This window comes from Corythoichthys intestinalis, chromosome 2 (genome assembly GCF_030265065.1).
Source record: "Corythoichthys intestinalis isolate RoL2023-P3 chromosome 2, ASM3026506v1, whole genome shotgun sequence".
Taxonomy (NCBI): Eukaryota; Metazoa; Chordata; class Actinopteri; order Syngnathiformes; family Syngnathidae; genus Corythoichthys; species Corythoichthys intestinalis.
The window spans coordinates 64,797,002-64,816,296 of record NC_080396.1 but is presented as its reverse complement, the minus strand read 5'-3'; the positions used below and the strand labels follow the sequence as shown (position 1 = coordinate 64,816,296).

The 19,295-nt window shown below is 38.3% G+C and overlaps 1 protein-coding gene across 7 annotated transcripts in view; it reads right to left on the bottom strand.

Moving 5' to 3' along the window:
- agrn (agrin) overlaps positions 1-19,295 on the bottom strand; it is a 526,155-nt gene that overhangs the window by 300,668 nt on the left and 206,192 nt on the right. For all 7 annotated transcript variants that reach the window (XM_057830472.1, XM_057830467.1, XM_057830469.1 and 4 more), the window contains one exon: positions 15,702-15,740. In XM_057830472.1, the coding sequence (XP_057686455.1) occupies positions 15,702-15,740 (39 nt within the window). The remainder of the gene's footprint in view (positions 1-15,701; positions 15,741-19,295) is intronic.

Genomic DNA, 19,295 nt, shown 5'->3' with positions numbered 1-19,295 from the left:
TTATCATTGCCCCACTCCAAGCTCAACTGCTGACACCTACGGCACTTTTTATTTATTTATTTATTTTTTAAAGATTTAAAACTAAAGAAATTAAGGGTGCCCTTCATCATGATCTCTCAAAGTGATATCAGTGGTCGTGGTTTGTTTCCTCTATATGTGCAGGGGCACAATTTGCAGTAGATTTATATTTTACAGCAATGTTGCACAGAAAAGGTGTCACTGTTTAATAAATGACTTAAACAGTATTTTTTCTAATTTTTTTTTTTTTTTTTAAATCGTTTCAACAGTTTTATCGTAGAATGTCATGTATCCAATTTCTGACCAATATATCGATAATCGCTGTATCGTGATATAATCGTTATCGTGAGCCTTGTATCGCGAATCGTATCGTATCGTGAGGTTCCCTGAGGTTCCCACTCCTATAATGCACAGAGATATGAGACTGAGCCAATGATTTCTGTAAGTCTTTAGCAGACACTCAAGGGTTCTTTTTTAACTCTCTGAGTATTCTGCGCTGAACTATTGGCGTTATCTTTGGTGAACGGCCACTCCTTGGGAGAGAAGCAACAGTGCCAAACTTCTCTGACTGTCAATTGATGAGTTTTAGAGATGATTTTGTATCCTTTACCAGCTTTATAAAAAAATCAACAATACTTGATCGCAGGTCTTCAGACAGTTCTTTTGTGTGATTTTGACAAAGATAAGATCATATTTGATGGTGATTTTTTTGCAGAACTGTGAGAAATTCCAAAGGGTTCAAAGATACATTTTCATACGACTGTAATTTAGCTTACCGAATACGTGTAGTTCTCCTCCAACATATAAATTACTGCTGGAATGCCAGCTAACAAGCGCTTTGCCTTTATAAAGAGCTTGGACCAACTATAAATTTTCAGTCAATGTAGCTGCTTCCTTGTCTTTAAAAGAGCACATTTACACATACACACACAACACTTACACTGTTGATGTTAATGCCTAATGATGACGTGAGAATTCAGAGGGCTTAACTCTAAGAGTCAAATGACATGACTAAGTATGCTTAGTTTTGATTCTTTGGTGACTTGCTTTTATTTCTGTCATATTACGACCACGAAAAACTAACTTTTTTTCCATAGAGTAAAGCAGAGTTTCAATGAGTCTGTTGGTGATGCAGTGCCACTGTTTCAAAGACTTAGTGTCAGAATCAGAGCTGCTGCTTTTAATGCATTTGGGGAAAGCTGTGCTTCCAACAACATTGAGGGAAGATTGCTGACAGCAACTTTTGTTTCGTCTTGGTATTTTGGAAAATCGGCAACCGCTTTATAATGTGCATTGCCAAAACACGTATGTCTCTACAAATCTCCCGCACATTCAGCATTTTGTTCGTCTTGTTCTGAGCATTTAGTTGCCCAAACCGCATCACGTGACACCGATGACACGCATGGAAAAGAAACTCATGCAGCCAATTTTAGTTTTATGGGAACATCACTCAGATATTCATGCTTGATAAGTTATATATACTGTATGTAAACAAGCTCAAGGCATGTTTATTGAAGACATTTTAGACACACACAAGCTGGTAAACAACATAATGTGTCTTGATAGTCCACTTTTCTTCTGACTAGCTGTCACGCGGCAGTAAGCAATAAGTTGTCTTAGAGCACAAATAGCAAATTATTATTATTATTTTTTGTTTATTGATGGTTTTCTTTACACTCAAGCGTAGCTGCAACATTCCCATGATAGAGATTTACCAGCCTTCTTGCTTCAACTTACTATTGTTTTTAGCTGTCGTAAATCTTTTTAAACAAGGGTAACACGCAGAATAAATGTGGGTGTGTGCGTGCGTGTGTTGTGCTCAGGTGGAACATAAATGGTGTCAGTGACATGCTGGGGAGCAACGTTTGGCTGTTATAATGGTGTGTAGCATAACACATAGTGGCTGTCATGCCAGTACCCATTAAATATTTCACTCAAAATGAAATATCACGTTCATTGCATCAATAAAAGGTTCCAACACAAACACATTTTAAAAGTTCATTTCAAATAATCAACTCAGTTCAGTGTTATCATTTTTCAACCTAAATAATGTGGGGAAAAATACAAATCTAAAGTTAAGTAATCCATGGTAGGATTTCAGGGTATCATGTATGAAACCATTTCCTTTATAAGAAAAAAAATATCAAAGATTTTTTGTGTAAGACGAAAGGTCGGTATTAATTAAGCACCAACCATGTGACTCATATTTGTTACTTATTTTTGGAATGTATGTTGATAGCAGCGAAAATGTTAAGAGAAATAAACAACATGGTGCAGGGGGGAGGGGTTTAGGGGGTTATATTTCATTTGCATGACTAAAAAAAAAAAAAAAAAAAAAAACATTGATGGTATCCAAGCTCATTGTAAATATCCACAAAGGGCATTGAACTGCAAAGCCATCTTCAATACAATCTGAGCTCGCAAGGCCCAAACATACGACACTATTTGCATGTCTGTGTCTGATTTTTTTCACCGCTCTAAACGCTTAAGTAACTTCACACTGCCTCATTATGTAAAACACTGACATTGATTGAGGACTCAGTTAATAGCCGGAAATCAGAGAACAATATTGTTTAGCAACATGTTGACATGGCAAGACAGTTTGTTCAATCCAATTATCATATCTTTACATAATTAGCATATGAACATTTGTCATGCTGTTTACAGTATGTTTCTGTGTTTGTGATTGTGTGCATGCGTGTCCACTTTTTTTTTACTCCCATTCTTTCAAAACCACCTAGCCATTTAATTAGAGCCATCACTGTCCAAACAACTCGCATGTTACTATAATTTTGGGCACATCTTTATACAAAACACAAGGCAACTGAGTCTGGTGCTCTGTGGTTTGGGCTGAATTTCAAAATCGATGCTTGAAGTAGAACTAACAAGCAAACTGAATCTGAAAGAAACAATCACGGATGTGACGTAAACTGAATTCAACTCATGCTTTTGTGGTCAATTTGTTGTTCTTTAACAATCATGGCATGCAGTCACGATAACTGCTGGTTTTGTGTGAAAAATCTCAAAGAATAAATGCTATATTGTCATGTACAATTCTTGTTTTTGAAAAGAGAACAAATGGGTAAAAGTCCGGAGTTAGGTATGCCTTTGACTCGGTGTGCAAAGTTGTCCAAAGTATAGTGTTCATTCGCACTTCGAAAAAGATTTTACGTTGTACACGCAATAGCAGCATGCTGAAAAAGAGCCACTAAGTCCCTTACAGGTGCCTCTTTGGCAGATACATGGGGGAAAAGAGAAAAATGTACATCTGCCAAAACTCCCTGGAGTGTGAAACAGATTCACTGGAGCTTCCCTTTATGATGCATCACAAATACCCATCTCACGTGCTGTGGTTCGTTGGTTGACTGTCGTGTTCTGCAATTCCTTCTACCCCGCGAGACGTCCTACCAATGCCCAGTGTGCTTGCGCATGCATGCCCACATCGGTTAAAACCTGCGAGTACTTAGTATTTTTGTTCTTATTGAGTCTTATTTTATTTTATTTATTATTTTTTATTTTCATTGCCTCAAAATACTTTTGGCATGTGTTTTCCTGTCATCGCTTTTAAGCATTGTGTTTTCTTTTGGTAGGTTTAAAGCAGAGTGTTGATCTGTTTACCACATTAGTCATGTAGTGTATTTAAACCACCCTTTTATGACCGCCTTGAAAGGTGGAAAAGCGCTATATAAGTATAACACCATTTACCATTTACCACCACAATTGCTTATTTTCTTAAAGTGCCTATAACAGCAAAGACCATGTCTATTTCATATTTCACGCGGTATTTTATGCTCCTGAATGAAATGGGCCGCTTGGACGTGTGTGGAAGCGATCGATTTATATATTCAATTTTTTGAATACCGCGCCTTAAAAATGAGTGACTTCCTGGATTGAGGACTAATGCGAATGTGACATCACCCGGGTCAGCATCTCATAGTACAGCATTGCTTTATAGCATGCAGATGGACTGCAGATTCAACTGATTTTGCAGATTAATTTATTTTTCGAATCACGCCAAACAAATGTGCTGCAGGTTTTTGTTGCTGCACCAGGGTGTGTAAGCCTTTTTGGGTTTCAAAAAGTTCCCGTTCACCGCGGAGATTGGCCAAAACAAGTCAGACAACAGTGGGACCAATGGATTTACGAGGAAGTGAGTAAACTACGTGTTTTGTAATATGTCAAATACTGGGATCATGGCACACGTTTTCATAAAGTGGCGGCTTGTATTTTGTGGCTAAACAATGCTCCTTGTCCACCGAGAAGGCCACTCGGCCGACGACCTTGCCGCACACCCTGCTCGGTCCTTTTCGGGTGCCCACCAAGAATGCGCTTTCCTCGGCTTGGCCAGGAGCAGCTCTGCGCTCCGACGTTGGTCGGTTTGTCCACCGAGAATGGGCTATTTTCAGCGTTCATTCCCAGCAACGAGCACTGACAGCCCGCCGTTGTTTACGCTCTTTCCTCCATCTCGGCAGCCGTGAGAGGGAAATGACAAAAGCTGGACTGACTCTGGTGGCATAAAATACAGTTCGGGAGAGAAGGAAATCAGCAGTTTTGATCATTATGCAGTAATTTTGCCCTGTCCTACTGAATAAATGCATGTTTAATATTTCATATTCCATTTAGCACAAGACTGTAATTTGTCATGACCGTACCATTTATTCAGCAATTGGTGAAAAAATATTTAGATGAAAAGAATTAAAAAGAGATTAAAATTTTGATGCTGTCTGTCGCATTTTCCGCATTGTGATTCTTCCCCTTCAATGGGCTGAATTCTAAAGCAGATGAAATCGTGACCCTGCCGGCGTCATCCTCCAGCTGGGGACGCTAGAGCGCTATAATGACAAACGGGGCTAAAAAGCAGATTAAAAGACTAATTTCTCATCATCTGCACTTTACCAAATTTTTGTATATAGTCGAATCGTCTCAAAATATGATTCAAATTCAGCATAATAATGCTATTTAAGATTTTTTTATGCTGTCACAGGCACTTTATGGTATTTTTTGTGAAGTACTTCATGTAAGCATCCAATTAATTTTTTTATGATTATTTAATTTCATATTTGACATGCAGTTTATTACATTTGCAAGTGCGCCGATTTGAAGCAACTTCCTTGTAAACCCCCTCTTTTAGGGACTTGAAATGTGCCTCATCAACAACTGCTGAACCAAACTACTTGCGACAACAGCCTCAACCTGGTGTGGTGAAGTAGGCTGTGGTAGATTGCTAAAGGAAAGAACAAATTCTGAACAAATATACACAGGACATGTGGCTCTATGCAATGTTAATGAGTTTGCAACGGACTGTTATTTCTACTCTAGTGAATAAATCCTAAACATGAGGCATAGGCTGGGGTCATGAGACAGAACAGAGCACCCCGACCAAGAGTTCTATGTACCTTTCAAGGGCATTCAACTTTGTTTTGGTGGAATCAAGGCCTCCACAGGGGTCAGACGTGGAAACACATCCATGGAGTTCTATTTCTGGGCAGGCAACTTTAACAGCATAAATTCCCTATCTTAATGTGAGACCTTTTCAGCCGGTAAACCCACCCCGCCTCTGAGATGCAGAAGATATTTTGTCTCTGTTGTGAGAAATCTATGATGTGAAAAGATTTAATTAAGATTGGCTGAGGAGTCATAATTAATTCTGCTACTCTGTGAGTCAGGCGTATTGCCAGGAACATAGTATAGACTCCAGTAGAATAAATTGTGAATATGTGTATGTGTTTGAATGTGTGCCCTGACGCCCTTTCGTCTAGTGTTTGTTATGGTGTAAAGTATTTACTTCTGTACTATCCCAAAGTTGACTAAGTTACATTCATTTGGACATTAATGCTGTGCTCAAAGTTCAAGTAACCATGTAGCCATTTTTTTCCACATGTCCCACTGCCTCAGATCAAATCTAATATGAGTCTTAGTGTATACTTTGTCTGTCTGTCAAGAACAACCTCTGGAGACCTCTGTAAGACACCAAAACAACCTGCTGCCATGAAAGCCGTTTGAAAAAGGCTCCACTTACAAAAGCAAACTATTAAACCGCAGAGAGATCAACTTGAAGTTGGAGCAGAATGAAAGATTGCAGACCGCCGCCGAGGCTTAACTATTTGTCACGAAATATGAGAGAATGACTGATTTAGGGTTTACAGAATTTCTTATGCATATAGGATAAACTTTAATAAGTTCCCACATCAATTTATATGTTACGGTTTGTTTCTTTAGAACAGTTTCGTGTGATTGCTTAATGTACTTTATTTGGTCAAGTGTGGACACTATCATCCAAACACTGGATCACACCAAGCAAGCAGACAGAGAGGCTCACAGGAAAGGATCGAGTGGTCAAACTATACCGCACATCAATATGACCCAGCAGACAGAATTATTATTTCAAATGTTTCATCACATATTACATCCCCAACCCTTTCAAGGTTCTGTCCTCAAGCATCAGTTTTTCTGGGGAACGGGTTTTTTGGACGATCAAAATAGCAGTTTGAACCAATGTGAACTTAAGTCTGAGATTGGTTTTAAAAGTGGAAAATGGACCTAATTTTACACCTAAGAAAAATGTACGATGACATATACAGTAAACATGTAAAGAAAATAATCTTGCCTGTTTTCTAAAACTTTAACGATGTCAGCAGTAATGTTTTCGTCACCAATGACAACAACAACAAAAATCTACGAACATTTTTTTCATGACGATGATGTCACATTTACGAGCTAAAAATGTGGCTTGGCAGTCTACAACATAACGAGACAAATGCCAGTTATTGTCTGACGAGGTAACGAGACGAAAATGTGTCATAGTTTGTCATGTGTTTACAATGTGTGACCTTGTAAATTGTACGTGAAGTACGTCAGCTTGCATCGTAGCGGTGTTTGGGTCGTGTCACTCGTGTAAGATGTGCTGCGCCTCTCCCTCACCCTCCTCACCGGAGTTTAGGATGTGTCTAAAGATAGGCTACGCTCAATCTTGCTGATTTGGAGACACGGTAAGATTGTTTTCTTATCTGGGCTACAAAGAATATGTAATGCTGCTACAGCCCTTAAAGCGGAAATGTGAACTAAGGTTGGCAAACCATGTTTTTGAATAATATCAACTAGAGATGTCCCGATCGATCGGGATCACGTCATTTTCAAAGTATCAGAATCAGTAAAAAAATATCGGCCATGCCTTTTTTTAATATATATATTTTTTAATTAAATCGTTTTCTTATTGTATTTAATGTTACAGACATAATATTTTACACTCATTCAGTGTAATTAGTTTAGGCTTAACGTAGGGTTATCAAAAATATCCCAATAACGGCGGGAATTAATTTATTAAAAAATGTGTCACGTTAGAATATTTAACGCTATTAAAATATACGCTGCACGATCCTCTCATTCATTGTCGCGCTCAATATGTAATGACGCCGTTTGAAGTCTTTCTTCAATTGGCTAATACCTTGCAATCCCTCTCCCTATGATTAGAACTATCATGGGAAGCAATGTGGGGAAGCAAGGTGGCTATAGATCTTTGTATTAACACCTTAAGTTATTTCCCAAAGCAGAGAAGATATATCCATTGGTAGCACGACGCACAGTCATGGTTTTACTTCCCATAATGGTTTCACTTCCCATCATGCATTGGGGCATGCCTGCAATATCATTTACTGAAAGCTCAACAAATACACAAGATGGCAATATTTAGTTACAATACACAAAGTCACGAGTCTTTCTCTCCGTGGATCCCTCTCACAGAAAGAATGTTAATAATGTAAATGCCATCTTGAGGATTTATTGTCATAATAAACAAATACAGTACTTATGTACTGTATGTTGAATGTATATATTCGTCCGAGTTTTATTCATTTTTTTCTTAATGCATTGCCAAAATGTATATGATCGGGAAAATTATAGGGAATGATTGGAATTGAATCGGGAGCAAAAAAAAAAGCAATCAGATCGGGAAATATCGGGATCGGCAGATACTCAAACTAAAACGATCGGATCGGGAGCAAAAAAACATGATTGGAACAACCCTAATATCAACTGCTAAACAATTATAAGCATATTTTCGTTATTTTTTTTAACGCAACCCATCCAGATTCTTTGTTTAACCCATAGCAACGCCCTTGACAATGAAAATGCTTTTCTTCGGCAATCTTCGTAAATCTTCGGAAATTACGTCACACTGAGAAGTGCGAGGGAAGTCCGCCATAGAGCAGTATTGTTTGTTGCATTGCTTCTCGGTAAGATGTCACGGAGGTGTGTGGCGATGTTTTGTTCTCACTCAAACGCAAAGTTGTATGAGTGGCCAAAGGATAGCAGGGCACGTAAATGGACGTCTTTCATTTGCACGAAGCGAATGAATTTCACGCCATCATCGAGTAGTGTTCTCTGCTACAAACACTTCGAAGATGCCTGCTTCCTTAACCGGTTTGCTAATGATCAAGGATTTGCCAAAAAGTAAGTGTGATTTTTGGATAGATGACTGATGAATTTGTCAAAGCAGAGCTGCCAACTGTTGTGGAATGAACCGCAGAAGCTAGCGATGTTAGCCAAAAGCTAACTCGTGGCAATCCCCAATCATAGTTGTCTTGCGTCGCTAGGTTAAGTGTGTTTAAATTACGCTTCATCTACGATCTTGTCCGAAAGGTTTAATCCACTGTCAATTGGGAGAGGGGTGTGGATGTGCATATAAGCGGGTCGGCGTCGCGGGAATTCACGGTCACGTTACCGTAAGAGACACACACCGCTGGCGAGTTTGTGCACATTTATTTGTATTTTTATTATGTATTTCCACCTTCATGCTTCAAGCATTGCATTGCATTCGTACGGTTCGGCGTTTCTTTCACGGTGATCGCTTGATAGCCTTCTAGTTTGTGTTTTACGAGAGCCACTGACAGGTGACAATTGACAACAAGCGTGTTGGTTTTAATGTCTCGCAGCGAATCAGTGAGCGCGCAGGTCACGCAGTGAATCATGGGAAATGTAGTCTCGGGACAACACTGAAGTGGTGTACTTATACGTGTAGTAGTAATTTTAGAGCCAAATGGTACTATTTACATAGGCGGCAGAGAGTTGCGAGGGGGGCACGAAACGTTTACATCTTCGTAGGAGGTGTAACAGAAAATAATTGAGAAGCAATGGTTTAATTGAAAATGATGTACTGCTTTTCCTGCTGAGTGTGTATTATCATCAAAAACTTGGCGTTGTCCTTGTAGACGATACAATATGTGCTCGTCCGTCCATGTTCATTCGAAATTAAATTTTACAGATGAAAACATGTTGAGTAACTGTCGACTAAAACTAGACGAAGTTTTTATGAGATTTTGTCAACTAAAACTAAACGAAGACGAGCACATTTTGAAATGAATAAAATATGACAATAAGACAAATAAGTATTTTAATCTAAAAAACCAAGACTAAAACAAAAATTAAAAGGGCTACCAAAAACATTGGATGTCAGCAATGATAAAAAATTAAAATAAAATGAAATACAAGGTAAACCTAAGCAGATAACAAAATAAACACTAGATCACAGAACCATTAATTGATTATAAATTATTATCAAAAAATAATAATAAAGAAGTAAGCTCATTTGTTGTCCTCCATAAAGAACTCCCAAAGTACTCTCCAAATACCCCAAACTGCCTATTAGCAGTTTTCTACTTCTGGACAAACATTTAACAACTGTCTTATCATTAAAAGACAACAAACACTATATAACATGGCTGAGCTGAGCTATGCTACTAATTAAATGTTTTTTTTTGTGACTTTTATCATTGTTTGGACTAGTGATTATAGGTCATTCATCTTCTGGAACGGGGAACTTCACATTCATCTGAGGGTGGTTCACAGCATAAACATCTAAAAGTGAGGATAATTTGTCCCCCAAGACTCTGGATTTCGTCATTCTGATTTGTGAAAGAATTCCTTTAGAATATCTAGGCCAAAAAGGACGTCTCATCAACAGCAGTTCTGAGACAAACTAGGCTGTTCAAAAATGCATGCTCCACAGCATCGTTGTCTGTGATTGCATTTAATTAAGAACCGGCCAGTGGAGTGTCCTTGGCGTGGAGGACAGATTCTGCAGAAGTCCTGCTGGTGCTCTTTGGACCGAATTTGACTAATGGCATGGTTATATTAGCGTCTGGAAGCTAGGGAGCAACTATTAAATCACCCCTCCACCACTACTAAACCTCCAAATAGTGTCCAACTCCTCAATTGAGGCGGACTGTAATTGTCTCACTAATCTCCATGGCGTTAAATGACCCGCAGAAACAGTGTCTCAACGGACAGGCTTAATCCACTGATTGGAGACCGGTCTTTTTGTTTTTCTTGGGATATTAGAAAAAACAAGGGCTGCTGATGGAAAGCCTACAGAACTATTGGAAAGGTAATTAAGAGCTAGCAGCAGTTTTTAAATGCTTGACTTGTGCAGAAACAACTGCACCCCCAGACACTGAAAATACATGGTGAATGCTGGGCTCGGTCCATCAGCAGAATTTTATTTCTTTTGTGTGGAGAAAATTATATCAGCAAACAGCAGACGTCCCAACAGAGAACTATGTTCAGGGACAACATTTACTTTTCAATGGTGTGTTGCTGTTTGCCATATGTCAAAATATTCTGTTTATATTGTTAAAATGAAAATAAATAACTATTTTAAATTGTGCTATCTGAAATGACCTCATATGTTTTTTGGCGCACAGCATCTTTATAAGGAGATTTTGGGAGAAGGCAGCATAAATAAATGATCAACTAATTCACCACAATAATCTCTTAAAACAGTCAGTTGCCTTTTGGTGCTAAGAGCAACATCCCTTTAATACAGTGTTTATCAACCTCTGAACCGTAGCACAGTATTGCGCCGCGTTGTAACGTCTAGTGTGCCGTAGAAAATCGTCCACTTTCACCTAATTGCTCTAAAACAGTTTTTTGGGAAATTAATCCACAAATATGCTGTTGCTGAGTGTCTGCGCTGTCCCATGGTCAGTAATCATGTAATAATTAGGGTTGCAACTAGAGCTGAAACGAATACTCGAGCAACTCGAGTAACTCGAGTTTAAAAACTGATCCGAGTAATTTTATTCACCTCGAGTAATCGTTTATTTTGACAGCTCCAAGCATCACGTTTTGCTCGGACTACTTTTAATGCGGGACAGCACGCTGATGTCACAAAACTTACTGCAGCCGACAGTCGCTACAAACAACGCTGACGTTGCTAAATACTAGCCCGCACGATGCTACGTTGGTAGCCGGTAGTGTCTGATGAGTCTCATAGAGATCACATGTATGTTGAACTAGATGCGAAATGACAGACTCGGCCGCGTCTGGGCAGCGTTAATAAACAGCCGCCATCTTAAAGCAGTAGAGCGCTAAGCGCTAATAAAGAGCGCTAAGCGCTAATAAATAAGTTTAACATTACTGTCACTAGCTCACGTAACGTTAGCCCTGCAGAGGGCTAGGTTTCTATTAATTATGACCACTTTCGAAGCGTGGCTAATGTGTCTTACATACAGGCTTTAACATAACATAGCGTTGTGGAGTGATAAGGGTATAAAATAAAAACCCAATAATGCTAACTATCAATTTTAGCTCAGTAGTCATTGCTGGATAAAACACCAAGTAGCACTGGTCCCTAATGTGCTCCAATACAGCCTGTATCATACATTTATTTTGAACACTGCAAAAACTAAAAATCCTATCAGGACTTATAGTTTAGACTAACTTAAAACTTAACTAGAACTTAAAAATGGCTTGACACAAATAGAAATTCAACTGAAACACGTGGGGAAAAAATCCTAACTTTTAAGTGATGTGTGTTATCAAGCGTAACGGCATTTTTAGGTATATATATATATATATATATATATATATATATATTAGGGCTGTCAAAATTATCGCGTTAACGCGCGGTAATTAATTTTTTTAATTAATCACGTTAAAATATTTCACGCAATTAACGCACATGTCCCGCTCAGACAGTATTCTGCCTTTTGGTAAGTTTTACAGCAAGGCTTTTTGTGCTGTAACAGCGAACTCTTGTGGTCGCTTTGCGACATGGTTTATTTTTTTCATGCCAGTTCAATATGGCTGCACGACGTCTCGGGCTGACGCCTACGTTGTAATGTTGTGCTTATATGATCCTTGGACAAGATTTGTCCGTAAGTATGGTTGTTGTAAAGAATGTACATATTATGTTAGAAGCGAAATGTTATATTTTTTGTATGAGACGCTTTTTGTTTATGTTTAGTGAACCTGTATAGCGTGCTAAGCTAACGTTGTTGCTAATGCAATGCTTGTGTACTTTTTTTTTTTTGTAGTTTTATGACGGTCTAAAGAGGACAATGGTTTGAGGCTATTTTATTAATAAATCAGATGAAAAAGGAAGAAGTCTGATTATTAAGGCGTCGTTCACTAGCTGTCTAGCGTTGGAAAAAGTAGACGCTTCGGAGTGAGGGCAGCATAGACAGATTTAAATGACAGTAGAGTGAAATGCCCACTACAGTCCTTATGTACCGTATGTTGAATGTACAGTGGGGAGAACAAGTATTTGATACACTGCCAATGGGTTTTCCCATTGGCAGTGTATCAAATACTTGTTCTCCCCACTGTATATATCCATTCCCATTGGCAGTGTATCAAATACTAGTTCTCCCCACTGTATATATCCATTCCCATTGGCAGTGTATCAAATACTTGTTCTCCCCACTGTATATATCCATCCCCATTGGCAGTGTATCAAATACTTGTTCTCCCCACTGTATATTTCCATCTTGTGTCTTATCTTTCCATTCCAACAATTTATTTTACAGAATATATATATAATTGACAGAAAAATATGGCATATTTTATAGATGGTTTGAATTGCGATTAATTGCGATTAATTACGATTAATTAATTTTTAAACTGTAATTAACTCGATTGGAAATTGTAATCGTTTGACAGGCCTAACATATATATATATATATACACTTTTTTTTTTTTTTTAATAAGATCTAAAGGTTTTTTGAGTGAAAGCAGTGAATTAGTATTTTTTTTTTTTTGTAGTTACATCTGAGATGCAATTGTTGGCTGTTTTCAACAACATTGCTTGACTGAAAATGGTTCTTGATTAGATGAAATGTCTTGTTTTCTCAGGTATATTTATAATTGCTCTTCACCTAAAAATATTTTTGTTTTATCCGATTACTCGATTAATCGATAGAATTTTATGGTCGATTACTCGATTACTAAAATATTCGATAGCTGCAGCCCTAGTTGCAACTAACGATGATTTATATAAACCAGGGGTGCCCAAGTCCGGTCCTCAAGAGCCCCTACACAGCTTGCTTTCCATGTCTCCCTCCTTGAACACACCTGAATCAAATGATCAACTCATCAGCAAGCTCTGCGGGAGCCTGATAATGATCCTGATTATTTGAGTCAGGTGTGTTAGAGGAGGGAGAAATGGAAAACAAGCTGGATAGGGGCTCTTGAGGGCTGGACTTGGGCACCCCTGATATAAACGATTAATCAGACGATTAATTAATCTCTTGATCGGAAAAATATCCCTTTTTTTCAATTACCTTCACAATTTGACTTGAAGTTGTTTTAGGCATGTTCTAGGTAACAATGAAAGACAAAATGAATAACTATTTCCTTCAAAAATAATATTTTATAACAGCTTTCTGACTTTATGTAGTCTGCAACTGTACTGTTTTCAGTACATAAAGCTTGTTAAAGTTTTTTTAGTAAAGGTTCGGAGTATTAAATAAAAATAATTTCTCAGTACACAAACCAGACAAAACTGTTCATTCAAATAAAAAAATGCTGCTGATCGATATTTTTTTTTATCTTGTGGGCAAAGCGCTGATTTAAATTGCGTCAATGACTCATTTATTGTCTTTCAACAAACTAAATTGAATTAGGACGAGGCACTCTAATCAATCAGTTTTCTTAAACAGTTGTTCTTATAAATACAATCCAAACCCACTTCCAAAGCACACTCTCTTGTATGACAATTTACAGTTTGAATGGGAGTTTGTGTTGAAAGGAGACTAAGCTGTTACATGAAGGTGCTTTGTTTAAATAAAGAAATGACAGAATTTTACTATTCAACAATAACTCAGGTGCTAATATGCCTCTGCAAAACAATACAAACAGACAGTTAATACACTGATTAGCATAATCGCTAACTAGCTTAGCGCTCTGTGCTAAATAGTAACGTCTCACCAACAAAGAATACAAACGATACAACTGGCTTAATTTACTCATCTCTGATGGAGGCACACTGGATCGAACAACACAAAAGACAATCTAACGCTCAACACTTCGTGATACATATTATTGAGTCAGCAACCCAACCTGAGTGTAGCAGTGAACTCTCTCTCTTGCTCTAATCACTAGCACATGCGCAGCCTCACATTACACACAAACAAGGACCCAAACGGGACTACTCATAGCTGGCGGCAAAAATCTTTTGTCAAATCCGTTGATTTAATCGATTAGTTGTTGCAGCCTTACATGTAATAATACTCTTCTGTATCAGCAGGTGACAACAGGTTTAGTGGTGCGTCAGGTGGAGGATACAGTAGCATTAGCCACTTGCAAAACTATATGATGACAGCGATGGAAAGGTTTTTGAAAAGGAAAGATGCTAACTAACAACTGGACCCTAGACAAAATTCCAACCCAGCTGAAAGCTGAAGTATTCGGCGGTCAAAAATACGCATAGTTTTTCCTCGGCAAAGTCTCTGGCATGAGGCAATATAGCGGAAAGCTATCTTTCATTGGGATTAACCAAAGACTAAAAAAAGAACTTGATGCATCGGGAATAATGAGTAATTAATTGAGTAAAAGTATGGTTGTAAATGTGGCTTTCTTTGTGTTAGTTTGATTTCTATTCAATACAAGACTTTACATTGGTATTAGAGGCTACAGAAATTCATATTTACATTTTTTTGCTGGTGATGTTCCTTTGGAATTTTATAAGAAAAAATGTTTGAAAAACACTGATTTAATAGGCCATAGTTATATTACAGCCACCCCATTTAAAAAAAAAAAAAAAAAAAAAAAAAAAAAATATGGGGCATGACAGAGTACCTACTGCCTTAAAAGTAGCATTCAAGCATCGCCTGTCTGGCTGGGATGATCTTAAAAATTCACTCCTCGCTCGTTTGCCCTTTAGGCACCCAGCATTGGTGCCCACCAACATGCAGGAAGATCCATTACCTTTAGAACTTGCAAAAGCCCAGCCCAGGGCGTTGAAAAACTACACAACTAAAATCTATCAAGCACTATTGCATTGTGCTACAGCTGATAAATATTCATGCTGAGGCTTGAAACAGATCTGTTGGCTTATAGTAAAGGTTGCAAATACGCGGAACACAAGTACGAAAGCACAGAGGAATAGGATGAAATTTGTGGATTATTTTGTCCTAAAACTGGTCAAATGGTGTAAAACAATGAAAAATCTGATCATAAGGACAGACAAAATTAATGCATTTAGAGAGATACAAACGCTGACCTCCCACTTACACAAACATTTGCAGTTAATATATTTAACTAACATTAAATCAATTAAATGAAAAAAAAAAAGCAAAACACACAAAACTATGCACAGAGTAATATTAGGAATGAATATAAGTTCTTGCTAACTTCCTTCTATATGCAGTATTATATCTCCAAACAATAAAAAAGCACACAAGACTTACCGTCAGGAGGCTGAGCAGGTGTAAAGTGAGGAGGTTTGTCTGAAAAAGATAAGAATATAAAAAAGGTCAGTTTGTGGAACACAGCATAATTAGTGCTGTGTGATATAACGATATATATCATTCATACACCAAAACAATAATAAACTTGATATCGCCAGGATTCCTAGCATCGTCACAATCATTTTTTATTAGGCAGAGACTACATACTGTGTACTGACTTCACTGTAGGAGTTTAATTGTAGAAGTTGATACTTTTCTCAGTGATACAATGGAATTGCCTCTACAGTAGATGCCTCTCTAACTCACCAGGGGTGTTTTAGCCCAACTACAGGACAGTCATTCATCCACTTTCGACACCTTTCATTTGGGTCAGTGTTGCAGCGTACTGGAGTTTATCCTAACTGAACGCAGAGCAAATAGTAGGACAGTCAACTATCAACACCTGCTTTCACATAATTGAGGTGGAATTGACACGCACTTCTTACGCCGAAATCCAGGACAGAAATGGTGATATTGAATAAGCCTATGGTTCATTAATAATTAGTAGAAAGGGCAGAAGAAGAGTTCAATTCTTGAGCGTTTTATTCGGTGAAATTGTGCTGAATGCATTATGCGCTGTGTCAAAACTCATATTACCCAAAAAATAAAAATCGAAGTTGACAACGTAGTTTTTTAGTTACCGCCATAGCAACACTTTAACAACAAGGGGACAAGCCTCGCTGCCCGCTGCTACCTGATGACATAATTTATAGATTACCTCGCCAGCACTCCAATATGGAAGTATAGCACTACGCTATCCTCGCCATATATTGCAAAGATTTGCTGGGTTTCACTAGCAAAATTCATCATGCATCATCTGGACATGTAACGATGAATTGCTAACACGAAGGCGCTATCAGTGGCCCAAAAAACCTTTCTCTGCGAGGATTTGGACATTTTTTGTGAGAGTCAAGCGGAAGAACTTCTCCCCGGCTCCTCTATCGCTTCTTTGTTTTCAACATTTCAGTGACAACTTTGAAATCCTAGAAGAATAAAACCTTGATTTTTCAAAGAAGTAAGTAGACCCTTACTAGCTTTTCTAATTCTATAATTTGATGCAATTCTGTTGATATAGGATGGCAAATCCTACCATCTGTTCATTGAAGTGCAACCTGTTTTTTTTGTTGTTGTTGACTGCTAGAAGTAGATAGGATAGCTGCAATGTTGTCTATTCATGTGAATTGTATACATTTATAACTAGAGCTATATAACTACTTGTCTGTTTTTGTAATTACTAATAATTATATCCCAGAATGACTGGGAAAAGAAAGGTTCAGAGAGAAATCACGATGCTAGACATTGCCTCACAACTCCTCCATTCGCGAAGTGTCTACCTGCCAATCGGTGTCATCACCACTGTCTGATGTGCCGAGTAAATCATTGTCATCTGACACCTCAAGTTCAAACATGTTTGGATTAATTGTAGATAATCTTTCCTGGGAGCTTTGTCATTGCTGACGTCACGAAAAAGTGATCCCGAGTGGCTACTTTCACTGGAAATATCACTATCGCTGGTGCCGCTATGGAATAAGTCCGCCATGTCCTCTGTTGCCTACTGTAAATGACGTCACACTTCCGGGTTTGGGAAGGCAGTATTGACAAAGTGCTAAAAACTAAAAAAATCGATAATTCTTCTCGCAGTTAAGCATTATAAATGACCTAGTTGTTTCAATGAACTCGTCCAAAATTTAAATTTGTCAAATTACACCAAAATTCGACAAACTTTTCATCTGCCCTTTAATGGCTAATTAAATAATTATTATTAAGGTAACACAAATAGCGAAAACTTCACACTGGAGGAAAAATAACTACTAAAAAAAAAAAAAAAAAAAAAAAAAAAGCAATAAAACACAGGCCTTTTTGCCCTGTGGGAATCCAGAGGCTGCTGATAAGTGCCCGCTGGCCAAGCGAAATGAGGCTCTGGTGGTCACTGAGGCAAAAACCCAGGCATGGGAGGAGTTTGCTATTATCTGCGCATTAAAGAAATTTGAAATTCAATTTGAAAATATGTAACCCATCTGAAATTGTTTCGATCAAGACTCGTACAGTAGAACCAGCGTTCCTTTGCTTCTACATTTGAACTCCAACAAGATGATTCAGAGTTCACATCATGGACAATCTGCACATTGGAGGAAAAAAATAACTACTTAAAAAAAGCAATAAAGCACGGGCCTTTTTGCCCTGTGGGAACCCAGAGGCAGCTGATAAGTACCCGCTGGCCAAGCGAAATAAGGCTCTGGTGGTCACTGAGGCAAAAACACGGGCATGGGAGGAGTTTGTCATTAAAGAAATTTGAAATTCATTTGAAAATATGTAACCCATCTGAAATTGTTTCGATCAAGACTCGTACAGTAGAACCAGCGTTCCTTTGCTTCTACATTTGAACTTTAACAAGATGATTCAGAGTTCACATCATGGACAATATGCAAGGAGTCATCATAACTTGAATGTTTAAATTAATGTTACTTGAAAGAAATTACAGTAAATACAAAATAAACTAAGTTTGCCAACAGATCATCTAAAATCCGAGCTAAAAAACTGTTGTTGTTTTTTAATTTGATGTGCAAAGAAATTGTGAAATTAATAAATTCATTATTTGAATTTGGGCTTGCAATGGATCAAAATATCACATGACAAAAAACCCGATTCCAGGATGGCATGCTCCTCATTGAGCTATGGATCCCACAGCAGTCACTAGCTGGAGTGCAGCGCTCAATCAAATCTCTCTGTCTCCTCAGATGCCCGTCTCACCAAATCGAGCCCCCTGGTGGTCAAGGCTACTAGTGCGTCACATTTCACACCCTGACAACACTCAGCATGACTCTCCACTGAAGAGGGTAATGAGAGCGATAAAACAGATCAATTAACCCACCTACATAACACACTAATGCCGGTCTCCACAAGCCTTTCCTGGACATTCCAAGAATCTTGGGATGCATCCGACATTTAAATGGAAACTGACAGAGAATTGCTTGTCAACAGCTGGGGGCTTCAGAGGGAGAAAGAGAGCGGGAACAACATGACGTGGAAAGACGAGGCCCGGGCTTAAAGTGAATAATGAAGTGTCTGCTGAAGCTGTGTCCCAGTCAGTCATGACGGGAGCCTATTTCCATCGGGGAGGACGTTACTAGAGAGCGGCAGACAGCGCTGTGAGATAAATATAGAGCACATATGTAAAGTGTCTTTTCAAAAGCAATGGGACACACCTCTTCGATAATTAAACACAAAGTTAGGCTAGCGACTCAGCACATCCCTGGACAGAAACACAAAATCTTTCCACATGAATAAGGGGGCCCATTTTCATTCCATTATACCTTTCCCCCAAGGTGTTACCTGTTTGCCAAGTGTACTGATTTTCAAAAGTTCAAAAGAGAGAAAGGTGAGCCTGGGAGAAGAAAAAACACCTCTTGCCATTTTCAAAGACATGATAAGGTCTTTTCATATACATATTAGTCTTCCGCTATCACACTTTCTTGACATAGTGACTGGTTGTGTGAATGTCACCGCGTGAACATCTTTCAGGCAATATCTTTAGCAGATCAATAAGTGTCTGAG